Source organism: Rhyacophila brunnea, unplaced genomic scaffold (assembly GCF_057557595.1).
Source record: "Rhyacophila brunnea isolate RB1 unplaced genomic scaffold, BYU_Rbru_1.0 scaffold_20, whole genome shotgun sequence".
NCBI lineage: Eukaryota > Metazoa > Arthropoda > Insecta > Trichoptera > Rhyacophilidae > Rhyacophila > Rhyacophila brunnea.
Window position 1 is genome coordinate 19,149,396 of NW_028232860.1, and position 18,742 is coordinate 19,168,137.

General features: G+C 33.8%; 2 protein-coding genes across 2 annotated transcripts; one reads left to right on the plus strand and one right to left on the minus strand.

Annotated features, from left to right (window-relative positions):
• The first annotated feature begins 121 nt into the window (after positions 1–121).
• Positions 122–7,821, plus strand: LOC147071327 (odorant receptor 4-like). Its single transcript, XM_085948568.1, has 5 exons — positions 122–951; positions 2,066–2,165; positions 4,210–4,314; positions 5,631–5,786; positions 7,703–7,821. The coding sequence occupies exons 1-5, from the start codon at positions 122–124 to the stop codon at positions 7,754–7,756; spliced, it is 1,245 nt and encodes a 414-aa protein (XP_085804694.1). The 3' UTR covers positions 7,757–7,821.
• A 6,981-nt stretch (positions 7,822–14,802) lies between these two features.
• On the minus strand, positions 14,803–18,478 carry AP-2sigma (adaptor protein complex 2, sigma subunit). Its single transcript, XM_085947916.1, has 3 exons — positions 18,394–18,478; positions 18,075–18,224; positions 14,803–15,227 (listed from the first exon to the last, which is right to left on the minus strand). Exons 1-3 carry the CDS (start codon positions 18,394–18,396, stop codon positions 14,952–14,954), a joined length of 429 nt encoding a protein of 142 aa, XP_085804042.1. The 5' UTR covers positions 18,397–18,478; the 3' UTR covers positions 14,803–14,951.
• Between the last annotated feature and the right edge of the window lie 264 nt (positions 18,479–18,742).

Genomic DNA, 18,742 nt, shown 5'->3' on the forward strand with positions numbered 1-18,742 from the left:
TATACCTACCTACCTATATTATAAAAACAATTTTTAATCATCTTTATATTCATTGTGAAAGAAACTTGATGTGGAAGACACGATAAGTGTTTTTTTATCATTTAAATTGTGTAATTCAAAAATGGAATCGGTTCGACGCAATTTTGTGATATCATTTTTTAACCCAAAAATATCTGATAATTTATTCCAATTGGCCTGCTTTAGAGAGACTTTCACGAAGACATGTATGGGGATGCTCTTGAACGGAGTATATCCCGGCCGTCCATATCTCATATCATCAATCTGGCTGATCACAAACTACCTTCTTCAGACGGTGGCCATCTCAATCCTTCTATACACAGCTGTTATCGATTTGACAAATGGCCACTTTCTGGATGCCACCCGGCAGATGTCAATATTATTCTTATTAATCAACATGCTGATTAAAATGTCAAATCTTTGGTATCACAGACACATTATTGCATCTCTTATTGACCGTCTAAATTACGATTATAAAACGGCAAATGAAAACTTTAACGAAATTGAACTGAATATTGTCAAACAATATGCAATTTCTGGTGTCTTTCTCCAAAATATCTGGTCGTGTTTGGTAGCCTTTGTTGGTAGTGTTTTCCCCGTGTCAGCAATTATCTTGATGATATATTCGAGGGTTTCTGAGAATGTTGTCGCGAAAAGAATGGTGTTTTATTGTCTGCTTCCATGGCTCGACAGCATTAAGTTTGAGACACCATTATTCGAACTGTTTTTCGTTTATGAATTGTTCTTGAGTATCTGGTCTTCGCTTCTTTACATGGGATTTGACCCGCTGATACCTATTTTCTCTCTTCACATGTGTGGACAGCTGGAACTGGTGAAAGAGAGATTGACAAAGGTTTTTGGTAAAGATTTTACGGTTTTAGAGACACGACGAAGAATTTCTATGATAGTTGAACATCTTCAAGATATATATAGGTAGGTAAGCCAAGATTGTAGATACTAGATACAACTAAACAATCAAACTTATCTGAAAATATACTCTTCAGGAAAAAGTATACCTACTCATTTAGTTTGTATTCCCTGTCATTCATTCTAGTCCTTACATTCCCGTTACAGGTCACTAGAGGACACCAAAAGATAAAAATGTATTTATGTCGTTATTAATTTTATGTTATGTTATGTACCTACGTCATACATTTCACTAAAAACCTAAGCTGCCTAAGTGAGGTCTCGTTTTCAAATAATCCTGTTTTTATTACTATAGTAACTAGGATACTTGTACAAACTTTTAAAAATATGTTGATTAATAAATGCTTAATTAATTTATTAAACCAGGAAAACATTCAAATATACGATTGCTATGAAAATAATTACGACATTTTATACATCATGTCCATGGGAAGTAGTTACATTGTAGTGATGGAAAACTGCTTTTCAGCATCATAATATTGTGTCACGTGTATTCGTTTAATCGTCGACATCTCTATCGGTCACTTGTTTAACAGTCACGAAATATCGGACGTGCACCTCAACATTCTTGCCTTGGGAGTCTTGGGACAATTTCCATTCCGACATAATTAAAATGCTAAATCTCTAACCATGTTTGCCAATTTCTGATTTTATGCAGGGCATGCCAAGCGGGGTGATATTGGTGCGAAATACCCGAGCGGAAGGATTCAGGGGACTGTAAAAGTCAGAAAAAATATTTTAGGATGTTATTAAAACATACATAGGTACATGATATCTAAGTTTACGTTGGAAAAATCGCGCAATTTTCTTCGCTGTTATTAAATATTTTTTTTACAAACTATTCTTTCGTGCTCCATTGATACAAATCTGTCAATTTAAAACGCTTTACATTATAATTCAGAATAATTGTTTCAACTTTTCTTTGACTTCTGTCATATTTTCACTAAAAAAATTATCTTTTTATTTGGAGGGGGGCTCTCATCCGGGCTCTCAATCTTGGGCTGACACCCGGGTGGCAACCATTCTTGGCGCGACACTGTTTTTATGTAGCAATATGTTTCAATAATTGCATATTACGTTTGAAGTTGTATTCAAAATATTTTATTGTTCAATGTACCAGGTTCTCCGAAGACGTGAACACAGTATCTAGTTTCGTATATGAAGCAATATTCTCGTTGGCGCCATTTCTGTCCACAGCTGCTGCTTTTCAAATATTTACTGTAAGTAATTAGCTGAGTGGGTAGGTACATATTATATTAATTATTGATACATTATTTTATTTTATTACATACTTATCTATTATTATCCTTTTCCTTGGCCTGTAATACACAGGGCGCAGTCTCATGCCGCGTTTACAATCTTCTTCTGACGATGTCGCCCTTCATTAGATTAATAAAGCCTGAGCATGTCTTTTTTCACAAGCAACGAGTGGTCCACTGTTCAGCTGTCAGAATCAGATCCCAGATTACTAACTTGACATATTGATTCGCCCTTTCTCGTTTCAAATTGAATTATATTTTTTTTTTAAATCAAATATAGGTATTAACTATCAGTGTTATTTATAAATAATATAAATTCCTGTTATTCATCATCTGTCAAAGTCAGACTAGTCCTTCACACAAAAACCGGTGGTAATATCGATTTCCAAAAAATATGTACCTAGCATTGATCTATGCATTACATTAATTGTAGGTGTGTTATTGCTAGTGTATTATTTATCATGTAACTGTAACTCATATATCCAAATCAAACCATTCCCTGTGTCGAGACAGCTGGAAATATCGATTTGTAATAGCATTTTATTTTTTATTATATGTCTAAAATACTCCAGTTTCGCTTGTCTTTACTTACTTCTCCATTTTAGAAATTTGGTATTTTAAAAGCTACATGGTAATATTATATCGTCGATATACTGGCAGACAACGTTAAGTCTAAAAATACAGTTTTGAGAAAATTGACTTTTAAAGTTTGAATCTCTCTGTTAAATACAATTAACCACAAATTGTTCATAATGAAAGGCAATGACAGGTCATCCATAGACAACGGGAGGGGCGGAAAAGGTAGGCCCAGTCGTGAATGTTTCGGCCTTCTCTTGAGTCGGCAATGCTCTGGTTAAAAAAAACAAATGTTATTATTATTAATTCAAAACGAAGCGTACATCTTTCTAGAAGAGGGTTGAGTGAAAAGCAATCAACCAATCTCCTTCAAAAGAAATCACGTCCCGGAATCTACTAGGTGTAGGTATAATATTCGCAATTTCTACCTTAGGCTGTCTCTTAGCAACGCACTACTCTACTCCTACAGGACGTCGTTAATTTTAACATTGTTGAATAATAATAATAGTTAAGTGTTTTTAAATCGGTATCATTAAAAATACCCCTAAATTTATTAGGAATACGCTTATTTTATTAGATCTTAGTATACCTACCCTACGAAGGCCGAGCGGGTAACGCGTCGGCCTGTAATGTGGGTCCCGAGTTCGAAAAAATTACAATAATGTTGTTTTTCAATGTGTATTATTTGGATCATATGGGCCTCCACAGAGTAAAGGTTTGTATTGACAGATTTTGTTTTTTTACGATAAATGGATGTCAGCCACTTGCTCAACCTATTTGGTCCACACCCTGACTCACACACAAATTGAAAAACAATATGTGTATACTTGCCAGACCCAGGACTCGGTCCTAATATTTGGTCCCAGAGTTTGAACCTAATAAGTTGAGCAAGTGACTAACATCCATTTCTCGTAAAAACAAAAATCTATTAATATAACTTTCACTATGTGGAGGCCCATATGATCATAGAATCGGATATGGTTTTAAAAAAAACCATGACTGGTTTGGAGGCCCCCTTTAATTTTTTTGACGAATCGGTTGGGTCATTTACGTTAAAGTTAAACTCGCCACTGTCTATACACAAGAATATAATATGTGTCGCTAGATTTCAAAATCAGCCTAGTCCATAATAGATGAATAGGAAAAAACAACTTTTTGTTTTCACAAGGGTGAAAGTTTATATTATTTCGAGTATAGAATATTTAAAATCAATAAATTCCACATTTTGATAATGCAAGAATGTTAGAAAGCAGTAGTTCATTAGCAATTCACAAAAAAAGTCAAAAATACCTAAAGGTGGACTTGGCTGATTTTGAAATGTAGCGACACATATGTCACTTTATTTTAATAAATAATCGAATAATTATTTATGTATCCAATCTACCCAGTGTCAGTATGTACATACATTTAATTAATCTTATTTTTCTAGTGCCTGAAAACTGGAGAAGTGCCATATGAATTTACATTCTTCTTTGTGGCAACTGTTATCCATGTATTTATTCCGAGTTACTATGGAGACTTACTTCAAGAAAAGGTAATATACTTCGTTGGGTAGGCATCAGTGACGTGAGGTGAGTTTTGCTTGTAGGGATGCTATTGAAAAAATACATAGATACACACTCCATGATCGTATAAAATATAATATTACCATTTAAGGGTGAATAGGGTAAAAAAATATATACATGTCTGACCTATAATGTCCTGGGTCTCGTGTTCGAATCCCGGGTCTGTCAAATTCATACAGGTGTTGTTTTTCAATGTGTTTTTGGACGACCTAATAAGTTGAGCAATTGGCTAACCTCCATTTCTCATAAAAAAAACTGTTAATACAACCTCCATTCTGTAGAGCCTCCTATGGTTTAAAATTTTAAATAACCATACAGGGTTTGTATAAAAGGAGCTGCCCAGAGACCCAGAGCCCGAATAATAAATCGAAAAAATACATGACATTGTTTTTAATTACTTTTTGATCTGTGTCGTTTCTGAGGCCCACAATACGTTTTAACCCAGGGTTTTCCCTTCGAGTGTAAATCCAACCCTGTAAATGCGGTCATTTAATCTACCAGGTTATGAATAATTTATTGTTAATATCAAACGATGACGTTTACAATAATACCTTTTTATAGTAGATACGTTATATTAATATATTTTATATTATGATCGTGAAGTGTTGGTTTCTAAGAGGAGTAAAATAGGATATAAGAATGACATAAAATGAATACGTGTATTAATTAAGGCGCTAACTACCAAAAAAATAAAAACTGACATTTTTATAGAAAAATGTTCTACATAACAACGCCAATAACGTCAACTATGGTCTAAGTGCCTCAATCAAGTCAAAAAAATACAGCAAAATATTTAAATCTGGCAACGTTGTATGTCCGTTGGCGTATTTATTTTAAATGGTGTAAGTACCACTGCAGTGGTCAACGGCATTCAATATAAAATGGCTGACGACGGTGTGTTGACACTCGCGAGTTCTTAATTCCTAAAATTATGGAGGCAGCCGAGATTGCTTCACACTGTGTAACCACATTTTTTAAAAGGTCTGCTTCATGCAATTTTACTGCAATGACTCAGTATTTTGTAACCACAGAAATTACTACTTTATGGTACTTAGAGCTCTCCCTATTCATATAATATATATATCTTTCCTACAAAGTGTACAGATTACTTAGACTAAACTTCCAAATATATTACAAAATCTTAATTTTTTACCATCACGGGTCATGTGGAGTACCATTAGTACGCGAGGAGCGGCCTGAAGCAATGCATGACCTTCCTACTTTCACAGGACACCACCGTTCAAACTTGTTGAAATTAATGTTTAATAAGTAAATGATATTGTAGAGTTTATCAGTGGTCGAAAGCGTTTACGGTTGCAAATGGGAGGAACACGTGGACAAGAGTGCCTGCAGAACTCTGATCATTGTGATGCTTCGCTCACAGCGGCCAATTCAGCTCACCACCATGTTTAAGCCTGTCAGTCTTATGCTCTTTTCTGAGGTTTGTTTGTCATTTTCTTGTATTTGTAAAGATTCAAAAATTGGAAAACTAAAAATGCCCACAGTCAACCTCGAACCACCAACCTTTTAATTGACAGCCAAGCCGCACTACCAAATGTACAATTGAGGGTATGGAAAAATAAATTTGTCAATTTTTGAGAAAACTAATTAGTACGCACCAGTGGCAAAGACTCCATTCTATGCGATTATTTAAAGCCTACCATCTAAAGAAAAATAATTTTTAATTAAATATTAACGTATTTAAATAATAACTTGATTATTTTATATTCTACAAAAATAATTTATTTTGCCAACAACATCTGTCGTATATGTAGGAATGTATTATAAATATATACAGAACCATCTGTCAAAGGTTAAAAATAATATGCCACAGCGCCATCTCTCTTCAACTAGTGTACGTATCGGATTATTGTGCGAGGAATGCAGATTAGTTTGTATGGACTTTCCTCACGTGTCCTCATGCCCGTCTACCGTAATCTATACAATACAGTAAGCTCGAAAGGCAAATCCTGAAACCCTTACGTATAATAATATGATTGTCTATGACTGCAGCTTTACCCAAAATAATTAATAATAACATAATTTACAAAAAAAAATATTTCTACGGCATTCAACCACATATAAATATAGATTGTTTTTAAAAATAAAAATTTAATGCAATGATTTTTGATGTGTATAAGTAAATACATAATTTAAAGTCATCTCTCAATTTTATATTGTCAGTGAGCTATTGAAATTTCATTGATTTATTGAAACTTGTTAAACTTAGTGAACTTATTTATATTGAAAAACTACTGAGCAAAACCCTGTTAAAGCAAAAAAACCAGTGTAAATAAAAAATAATCGGTACTTTTTTTAAACCGTGTTATTTTGAAACCGTGCAAAAAGAGGATCGGGTGTATACATTTATATGTGAATGGGCCTCATCTGACTCATTATGATTTTTTCATGAAAATTAGGGTTATCATGAGCAAGCTGTAACATCTTTTTGGCATATGTACAGCGTCGTAAATGGTCTTGTGGAAGAAGCTCTTATGTCAACTGAATTTTAAATAGGTACAAATGGAAGTCTTTATGTATAATTTCCCACAAAGTTGCTGTCTTAAGTCCAATTTCTTGAGCACGGTGTCGAAAGGTTGATGGATTGTTTTGAACACTTTCTAGGATAGCAGAAATATTTTCAGCTGATCTTCTAATACGTTGTGGCCCAAGCCTGTACGTATCTGCTACAGAGCCTCTTTCTTAAAGATCATTCACTAATCGATAAATAGTGGGTTTTGATGGCAAATTATTTTTACCCAAAACTTCACGTAATTTTCTAGTCGTCACAATAATTGATGATTAATTTTGATACAATGTTTTTACAATTAAAACGCACTGGCTTATAGCATATTTTTCCATAACAAATTTGCCACGTCTTCACAACTTCCAAATATGAACTGTCAAAATTCGTGTTTACCAAAAAAAGTAATAAACCTTCCCGGCGAACACCCTGTATGTTTGAGGTTCCCTTTTAAAATCTTCTGACGAATCAATTGAGTCATGTTGCGTTATAAAAACGCACCACTGCATACATAATAATGAAATGCCGAAGATGACAGGACCATAAAAAAGAGCTTGTAGCTGCCATCTTTCGATGTAGGTACACAATGTTAAGAACATTAATTTCTTAAAGCCGCGTTGCAACGTTTCAAGTTGACTTAGACCGAGCGCACTCGTATGAAGATGTCTCGTATTAGTGCGCTTGGATGGCGCTCAGTCCAAGTGTACTTGGATCGTGGCAACGCGGCTTTATGGCTACCAATTCAACTACACTAAAAACTTATTATTTCAATAAAATTTAAGATAATATAGATTAGTCTCATAATTAATTATTAATACTATACTTTATTCCAGGTGTGTCAGCAGTCGTGGACAATTTTTAATCTACTTACAGCTGTTTTTAAATAAATAATTTTGTCTATTAATATAGTCATAATGATATTATTATGTGAAGCGCCTAGTTTCAAAAGCCCCTAAAACGTTTTTAACGTTTTTAGGTAGTTCTGAGAAAAATGAGAAAAACTATTTTAGGTAGTTTTGAAATAAATGAGATAAAATCATATCTATTAAATCTGTGAACTTTATGTATTTATTTTTTAATTCGTTACATTCTAAGGAGTATTTTGGCTTTCCATTTTAGGGGTATTTGAAAAGCACACCCAACCATTTTAGCACGTTTTGAAATTTACCCTAATTTTTGATCACACGCATTGACGGTTTTTGACGTTTCTTAAAGTTCAATCTTTGGCCATCTTATAGCTTATAGGTAACAAAAATATCCATTTAAATACATATTATCTAACTCAAAAATTTTCAAAAACTGTTTTAGGGGCTTTTGAAACTAGGCGCTTCATGTGTTACTTATTCACACTACAATAATTTTAAATCCCATTATGCACTGATATTTAATACCTATGTAGAGAGACATCCAAAAAATGAAAAAAATCACTTAAATTCTAGTTGAACTATTTTAATATCACCCAAAAGGTATCAATCCCCAAAGGATCCAATTCCGTGCTATATGAAAAAATGTTTCGTGATATTTGAATTACCTGTTACTATAATTATAATTAGGTATACCTGAATCGTATATAATCATTGCTAGTTAGGTACAGTAGTAGAATTCACACTAAAAATAACTTACATTAGTGTCACAAGTATAAAAAATAATTAACCATCATAATTATAGAAAATTTATAACATATCTTTAAGAATATAGATAGCTAGTACCTACTATTGAAATCAACCAAGAAATATTCGAAGGAGTCTTATTTATTAAGGAATTATTTTACTGTAAATTCCTTTTATTTCTGGATACCTACTCTCTACGATTAATTGTTTGTCAACCATTGACATATTGTACCACAATACCAGTGACATCCCGTGGGGGTAGGCAGACTGAGCGTCGCTTGGGGGCGGCAGTTACTTGAAGGGCGGCAAATCGAGGAGAATCATTTCGAATATTTAGAAATAGGTACCTAAACTTAGTAATAACAAAAATATCTTTTCATTAAAAAATTCAGCTTTCTGGTTAGAAACAAAATGTATTAATTAAAATAAAGGGTTTAACAGGACTATATTTTTTTGTCAGTTCGCGATGTCTAATTTACTCAGTTGTCCTTGGACGTCACGTCCTCGATGACCAGCAATGACACATGCAGATTTGCGAATTATATTTGAATTTTAGGTAGGTACATACTTACCAAATAAATTTCTCCAAATATTTTTGCCGGTTATTCCCGAGTTTTGAAAATTGTCAGGTGTATTTTTAAATGAATCTGAAACCGTGGACTCCCAATATTGTCTATTGAAGTATAGATTTTATTTATCATTTAAATAAGATTTAGCGGTATATATTTTGTTAGTAATGTATCCATACAATACATTACTTAGATATTGGAGTCTTGAAAGAATGATAAAAAATACTGTAAAAAAGATGTGGCGGCATTTTGTCTAGGGACGTCACTGCACAATAAAATACTAATTCGTGGAGTGCTGCTACAGTAGCATAAAATTCATGTGTTGTTTAACCAATGGGTAACAATCAAAACTCAATAAAAGTATTTCAAAATACCTCCATACCATGCTCCTTCTTGTGACATAAGTCAAAACTAATGGTTTAATTTTTTGCTCTTATCTCCCTTTATCCTAAAATCAAACATTGACTTAAATTGACATCTTGAATCGATGAATGACTGTAATATGTAAGTACCAGATTTGGCAACAGCGTTTTTCTTGCCAGATCTAGCATTTAAGAATAGGCTTGCGAAATTCGCATCTGGCAGCTGATCTATTGTGCTTTATATTCTTATAAATAAATTAAATGCTATATACAAAATGATGACTAAGCTTCTTACCTCCAATAATTTTATGACTTATTTTAATAAGTTGTAAAACATTTAAATCTTCTTGAATCGTTGTTCTTAAAAAAACAATCTTAATAATTATGACACATTTTTTTAAAATCCTGGTTCATGACATTTTTAGAATTTTGAGAAAATCTAGTATTTTTTTCTACCACCTAGCTTATTTTTTTACCTTAAGCTAGGGTTTCCTAAGAAAGCAGTACCGTTATGGAGTGGCCGTCACAATAACAAGGCATGATGCGGCGGACGTAAGAAAACGGCTGTAAGAACGGTAACCAGAGATGTAAACTTAAAAAAAACAGACAACAGTTAGTGAGTGTATTGCGGTGGAGAATGGACGAACTAGATATAGCATTATTATTATATTTGGAAGATGAGGAGTCATCAGAAGACGTAAACTGTCGTTTGGAGGAAAGTGAGATATTTAGAAATGCTGCTACAGAGGGTGCCTTTCCAATTTTAGTGCGTCGCCGTCTGCACTGCAAACAGGAAAAATTCAGGCAATACTTTCGCTTAACACCAGGATTGTTTGTTTATGTACTGAATCACATAAGACATGACTTAACTTCCGATATTATTCCACAGATTTCGTTTTAACTGGGGTTTTCTATAATTTTTGCTCTTCACATTTTATAAAGATTCATTATTTCTTACAAAATCAATCAATATTTCATCATTTTCGATGGACCAAATTACGTTTCCAGTGTTTTTTTTTTACTTATTTTTTATTTTAAAACGGTCACCGCTACACGGGAAAAAATGTTTCACTATGACGGCCGTCATGTAAATGGTGGCACCGCTATTTAACGTTACGCTCATAACCAACGCTCTCTAGGAAACCAACACCATCTGGTTTGCATAGACAACGTTTTAGTGACGTCAACCACTGCTACATAACGGTACTGCTTTCTTAGGAAACCCTAGCTTTACCCAGCATATTTTGTTGGTGAGTTTCGAAAATGAAGTGAGCAATGAAATCATTGCTAATAAGTACTTCTTATGGTTTGCTAAATCAAGTTAAATCATAATCTCATTAGGCCGATATTATTGTACGGAACTGAGGTTATATATTACACCCTGTGGTCAACTGATTCCCAGAAACTGATGAGGTATGAGTACAGGGTATTCAGAAAGATTCTTGGGCCAATCGGTGAAATGGAGTGTGACGGTGTCGGTTCTATCCCAAATTGTACAATGTCTGCAAAAAGTTGGATATGTATTGTGAAATTTATTAAAATCCAAAAACTCTACTAGGTAGGATACTTTACCTGGTGGTACAAAAAAATAATTGTAACATACGTGTATTTCATTCACCTGTGCAGGCGTGCGAGGGTTTTGGGTCCGGACCCCGTCTACCAGGAACGAAAAAACTTATTTAGGTAAATGGAATATTACTTCTTCTTCGTCAATACTCCATGACTGAGGATCATGACCATGACCCGGATGATTTGACTGCCGAACAGCTTTCTTAATGAGTAGACCCCTCGAGTCTTGGCATTATACGATACGAAAGGCTTGTGTTAGTGGAACTCATGAATTACTGCAAACTGAGACATTCAATGTTAACCTTTTCTATGCCTCACGATATTACTATGGCAGTATCTGACACACCGCAGATTTTTAATGACACGTTGAATATAGAGCTTTACTAAAATCGCTGAAATACTGATGATTTATGGCTTAGTATTTTTCATAATTATTCAAACAGATGGCATTGTGTTAAATTTTTTAACACATTGACTGCTGACTAGATAATTACTAATTAATTACCACATTTAAATAGCATGCTAATTATATATAATGGCCACCTAATCGTTACGCGCTAGGCGTGTCGTTAGCGTCCAAATAAATTATGCATATCAATCAACAGTGACTAGTAATTCGAGTTTAAAGTCGGACAAGATAACTCACGAAATTTGTATGTATGGCTTGTCGATCACGGCCTCATAGAGAAAAGTCACTGAAGGCATAGAACCGGTTAAGTTTGCTTTAATATTGTACACTACACAAATGGACACTTAGAGGCCATCCATGGACTGAAACCGTATGCGGTTTAGATCCGTGTGCCATACTAAACTTATGATTTTTGTTCATGAAAATATTATATTTTCATTAAATTTGTAAGTGGAAGTGTATGGTAGAAACGGATACGATCAGATGCTTATAATATACTTTGTGAAAATATATTTAAAATAATATAAAAATAAGCTAAGTATGGCACACGCTTCGAAACCGCATACGGTTTCAGTCCATGGATGGCCTATAACCTTTTCACCGCAGAGCATTTAATTAATTACTACATTTTAAATAACATGCTAATTATATCGAATGGCCTACTAATGAGGACACAACAGCTATGCCGTCAGCGGTGAAAAGGCTATGATCATAATAATTATGATCGTTAGTCCAAGCACATTCGATAAATACTTGTGGATGAGACAAGTTACATAGGTGTAGTTATAGCTGGAGTGTCTGGGTATGAGTAATGTACCCAGTAAACTGTGAGAGTCCACCGTTAAAGAAACGAAAAGCTATAAGTAGTATCTGTGGTAAATTGGTGGTATCTGCTATATTTTTAAATCCCATCCCCTCCTGCCGCCTTAAAAATCAAATTAAGGATATTTTTTCCAAATGGACACCCCCCCCCCAAACCATTTTTGTGAAGTGCCTAGCTGTCTGTTGGTCAATTGTCCTGGCATCCAATCAGCGGTGCCAAAATGTCCTAGACCTGTCAACGATAGACAATATGATTTAGGGACCCCAATGTCAAATCAAATTAGCTAGAATTCTCTTCAGTATTTTTGGTGGTAAATTAAAAAACATTCTTCAAAAAATCTTCATTTTATTATACAATGATACTATTTAATAACTATATTAAACTATACATAGTGGAATTTACGAGAAGTCTAACTAAAAATAACAGTAAAAAATAAAGATTATTTAACTAATACTACGACTTTAGTTTTAAGTTGAGAATCTTTCAAAATAAACAAAACATCTTGCTATGTAATAAGAGATAGCAAATATTGTCAGTTTTGGTATATATTATGCAGATCACATTAAGATGGTTTTTAATTTTAGTAATATTTGAAATTTTCCTAAAATATTAAAAAGTGCTTTTGTGAAAGCTATATTTTTACATCAATCTTAACCAATTCACTTTTTAGGCATTAAAAGAAATATTCAGTAAAAATAGTCCTCCATCCGAAATTAAAACTAAAAACTTTGGTGGGTAATCAGAGTAACAATACAATCTATTGGTGAAATTACTAGTCTGTTCATAGATACATACATGTAATGAATCTAGTTGTAATTTATTTATGGTCGCCAAGTTCATAGATAATAAATAGATTTGAATACATACATACATCAATATTATTTTTAATGTTTTATAATCAATATCCAGATATATGTAAATGTACCCAGATATATCCAGTTTTACATCAGTATGTTTGTGAAAATAGTAATTCATTGCCGATTCGCAATATAAATAAACCTTATCAAATACTACCATGATGTTCATTAATATGTACATTAATAATATATTCAGATGGATTTTTTAAAACAGGAATTATAACAGTTGTAAATATGACTTTTAAAATGATATATATATATATAAAGAATTTTATTACGGTAATCCCTTGTTATGAACATAAGAAACGATTCATCTACTTGACAAATTAGTAATTGAAGGAACCCCCTAACAGACTCGTAAATCTCATAGTGAGAAACCCCACAGGAAGCTGCATTGCCCAGCGCATACAGAAAGCAAACACTCCATGAAAACTCAAGACAAATAATGAAAAATATGGCCGAGTGGCATGGAGAGCACGACCCTTTAATTACTAAGAGTCTAGTAGCGTAAAATTGAACGACCCGCACCTCCGTCACCTCCTGTGAATTTTACGGTATTAGAACACATTGTGCTTTTACTGTATGGATGCGCTGCTCGAAAAATTAACGCACACGCTGTTGCCCAACTGCTTCCTGCAGATGAAATCATTGATTGTAATGAAGAAACTTTTTAAACGTATTTGACATAGATTAATCTATAATAGCTATGAATTTACTATAGTTTTTTTATAACGAATCCTCTTTATATACGGTTGTCTAAATGGCCTCTTTGCTAAACGTGAACTTAAAAGAACATTAGCACAATATTTACACAATACTAAATATTTTAAATACATAGATATTATTTTTTTACATCAATACATTCTTAGATTATTGAGAACACCGCACGCTTGAGTATTTCATTTTAAATTCATTACAAACGTCAACAATGCGGCAGATATATGTGCTTATACTATGCATGAGGGGAATCCTCAATCAACAGAACTCAATTCAAAGACAGTTTACCTTCAATTGGGTGTTAAAAAATCTCTTGTACGACAAATATATTTTTAGTTGGTATTATTAAACTACGACTAGGCAAATCTTTTTTCTACAATTGCGTGGCCTTAAAATAATATTATAATATCTGAAAGCAATTTAAAAATTCAGCTGCATAGATTTTTCATTTAATAATTTCAACAATAATTGAAATGCAGAATAATATTTAATCCGATAACTTACTGACAAAAATAGTAGGATTTTCAGTTATCGTCTAGCAGGTATGTTCAATGTCAAAGCAAAAATTACCACCTGCATGAGGACAACAATTTGTATACACTTCACCAGTGCGAGTACAGGTGCTAAATACAGCTTCAACCAAAGATATTGAAGACAGCTTCTTATTCCAGATGAAGCCATCTGTGGTTTCTCTATCAGTCACTGAAGAGTGTTTTAGTTTGTCTTAAGTGTAATCTTTCTAAGCAACAAACAATGAATGCCCTTCTGACTCTTCAGAGTTTGTATGTAAAATTAGTTGAAAAAGGGTTTTTCTTAAGCTTCACCTTTATACATTTAGGCTCCATCTTTATAAAAAAAGGTTTTCTTCAACATCATTGAGTTCATTAGTAAGCACGTAACTGCTAAAATATCCGCCAGGTTAGAAATAAACCTCATTTCTCTAACGCTACAGTTTTTAGTTTGTTGTGCTGATTGCAATCACTGATTCTATAAATTACAAAAAAGGCCTACCACATAAATGCCAGTTCAATTTGTATAATATATATAATTTATTTTAGATTTTTATGGTCATATAAAAACATCTATAACCAACCCAAAAGTCTTTAAATTGCTTCTATTGACTCAGAACCAACCCCTGTCTGATTGTGCATATAATATGGGTAAGATTATTCCAACGAGTTTAACATTAGTAACTGTTTTAAAACTTTGGTCTGGGACGTCTCTCTGATTTCTCCCGCCAAAAACATTTCGTCGACGACTGTGTACACTTTGTAGAAGTTGAATACCAGGTCTAGTTCGCACACATTGTGGAAGTATTCGTTGAGTACCTCCACAAAGTTGTGTATCGCCTCCAGATAGCAGAGATTGTTGTCGTTGACGTCCACACAGATGCAAAAGTACAAACCTGCGTACCGCCTGTATACTATTTTGAAGTTTCGGAACTAAAACAAAAGAATGTAACAGTTAATACAATAAATTAATTAAATACAATACGAAGATAAAATTTAAACCAAGAAACTCTTTTAGGAAGAAAAATATAGTATTTTCACAAGGCCTTCCTCATTATTTAGATGAACAATCGTGTAAAATCACAGATAACAGTACATTCGCACACACGACTTGGTTTCCCTTGTGTAAAAAAGCAGCCCCCTCACTCGATTAAAATGTATTTGTACAAATTTGCATTAAAATTAAGTATGTCAAATATTTTTTCGCTTTAAGAAAGTATGTCATGCCTCATTGACTATAAGATATGATAGATAAGATGGAAATATATGTTGAAGGTACTTCTGGAAATGGGAGTTGGAGGAAACCTTACCTGTCTCATCAAAAACCAATATAACAATAGCCACACAAAGGTAAGAGTAGCGTAAAATAGCGTATTTTCAGAGTTTCCAAACCGAGAAATGAGTCTGTCTCTCGATAAAGTTTATGAAGGAACTCCTGTAAGCACTCGGCCCCTGGGCCAACCCCGGAGGTGGCTGGATAATGTCAAAAGGGACGCAGATAGGCTGAGTGTCACTGAAGAGAGAGAGCTCTGAATAGAAATTCCCAGAGGATGGTCGTGCGGTCGGCCATGTACCTGAATGATACGTAGTACCAGCTTAACTATCTAAATACAGTCGAACTTGGTTATTACGAGGAAGATGGGACCGACTGAATTTGCTCGTTATAAGCATTACTCGTTATATCAGAGAATAGGTATTTTTAAATGAGCGGTCACATAACACAAAAAGTTGCAATTCAAACAAAAATACACAATTAGAATTTTCCCCCGAAATAAGCATGGCATTCATAAACTACAAAAGAAGTTGTTTATTGTAATGAACGCTGGTAGGTACCTACTGACTTCAGCTTGGATTTTTTACATGAAATTTCAACCATATGCGTGGATACTTTTTCAGCGAAAACACCAATTAGGTACTTAAGACTCTTAACTAGTGTCATAAACTTAATCCGATCCCGGCGGCATCGGTCTACGATAGGATTTTATTGCTTAGGGTCAAAAATGTTTTTAAACGATCGACACATTAACAGTTTTAAGAAAATTTTTGATGATACGTTTGCTCGGTATATCCGATAAGTAGCTCGTTATAAAAGTGAATAAATGTATGGAGAAAATCATAAACTATAATGTCAACGAACTCCGTCCGAACATCTGAGATCTCGCTATGTCCGTGATCGTAATAACCAAGATCGACTGTAACAGTTCGACTGTTCGAAGTAAAATAACAGAAAAGATTGCATTATCCAAAGTTGGTACCTAACCCCATGATCATTTTTTTACCACTGCTAAGGATGTTTGTAAAAGTATTATTTCCATAATAATTAGTGAGCTCATCCAACTGGCCAGAATTTCCTCTAAAACCTTCCAATAAATCTTTTTCATACATCACCACAATATAATATAATATGCAACATCTGGTTTTTATGTTAATTCTCTGTTGTATTATTGAATTGTACAATGTGATTTAACAATGTCCTTTTATAATAATTACCCACACACTTTTTTACACATTTACTTACCTACATTATGTTAGAAAAGGTACACAGAAAGAAGAAACCGGACCCACCCCATGTTTACATGCAGTGTCACTTACACAAGGGCGGAAAAAAAACTGTCAAACATTGATTTTTTACTTAAAAAATCTTAAACTTTGTGACCACTGTCCTTCCTGAAGATATCTTGTCAACCGCGCGCTTTGCAAAAATTAATAAAATGTGAATGAATGCACCAGTGGCGAAGAGTGGATGTAGGGTGTGGAGATCAGACACAAATTGTGCACACTAAACGTTGTCAGTCGTATACTTATAGCCCCTGTACACGTGCATGGATTTACTTGCAGCAGTAGTATGTATTTTAAACTATCGCGATAAACTATTTACACGTAAAAGTGCTGACTCTCTCGCCAATCTCATTCTTCAAGAGTAAGTGAGACGCAATGTTGTGATTTTATAGTACTATTTGACAGGTCGTGAAAATCAGATAACCTCAAAATGAGTCTGCGTGGTGTAGTTCGTGTTTTTACCGGAAGGTTCGCCACTATTGTTCTACTGCGCAGGCGGAGATATAGAACAAAACTGTCATGTCAAAATTCAGAAGCTTCCGAACTTTTTTGATTCATGCATGCAATCTTGCAACTTGCATGATAATACATGTTTACATGTGCATTTCTTATTGTGGCCGTGATAATACGTACTATCAGCAGTAAATCCATGCACGTGTAAACGGGGTATTATTTGTTTTCATTGAACTAAGAATACAAATTGCAGGTGGTGACAGTTAGTTTTAAAATTCAATTATACCCTGCGTAAACTAAACCATAATAGATTATAGATTAAAAAATCGTCTCTCTATAAAATATCTCAAATTGTGCCATTAAATCACACATATTTTTAGATAATTAATAGATAGATGAAGAACATGTTTTATCTATTATGGTTTGGTAGGGGTTACTTGAATTTTAAAAACTAACTAACTCCAACTGTAATTTCTGCTCTTAATTCAATGAAAATAAATATGTATAACTGACAAAGTGTATGCTATTTTTGACGGATTTCCACAGCTTACCTCCACTATTATGGCATGCTTAGGCAGGGTTTAATTAAATTTTAAAAACTAACCAGTACCTTCTGCAATTTGTATTCTTAGTTAAATGAAAACAAATGTCGCACCGGACAGCTGAGTTTATTTATGAGCAAATAATTTATATTTATGAGCAAATAATTAATAGGTAATTAAATGTCATTTGTAATCGGTAGGTATTATTATAATAATATGTACTCACTTCCACAAAATTCGTATGTTTAGCATCTCTGACTGTAACGACGGCATGCACCTCTTCGATAAGCTTCTGCTTTTCGTCATCATCGAAGTTCATGTACCATTTCGCTAATCGCGTTTTACCAGCTCGATTCTGGATAAGGATAAACCGAATCTAAAAAAAAACGAAAAATTGTCATTTCAAAAAGTTCAATCGCAAAATTTCAAAGGCATGAAAACAATCCAACGAGGTAACAAAATAGAGGCCCCGTTTGGTGTATGTTTAGAAATATCAGATAATTTCAGTCAAGATTTACTTCGAATATAAAATATAACAAAATTACCATTTTGATCGATCTGACAGTTCAAGTCTTCGCCGCTGACGTACGCAATACCACAAAGTTGTTAACGATTGCCCGTAGAAACTCCCTACAGCTGTTACCAACCGTATTTACAAAATCCTCGCACGATTGCGTTTCATTGGGAATACTTGAAACATTATTTACCTATCTAGGTATCTCGTACAATTATATTTTTCAGTTTCAACAAACAGCATACCTATGTAATATTATTATTTTATCTATTCTGATCGGAAAATGTAATCTTTTTATTACTGAAATTGATTTATTCTCAAGGTTGTTTGGTTGTTAATTTTTATAATATTTTTCATATGGCAACAGTTTCTCTATTTCA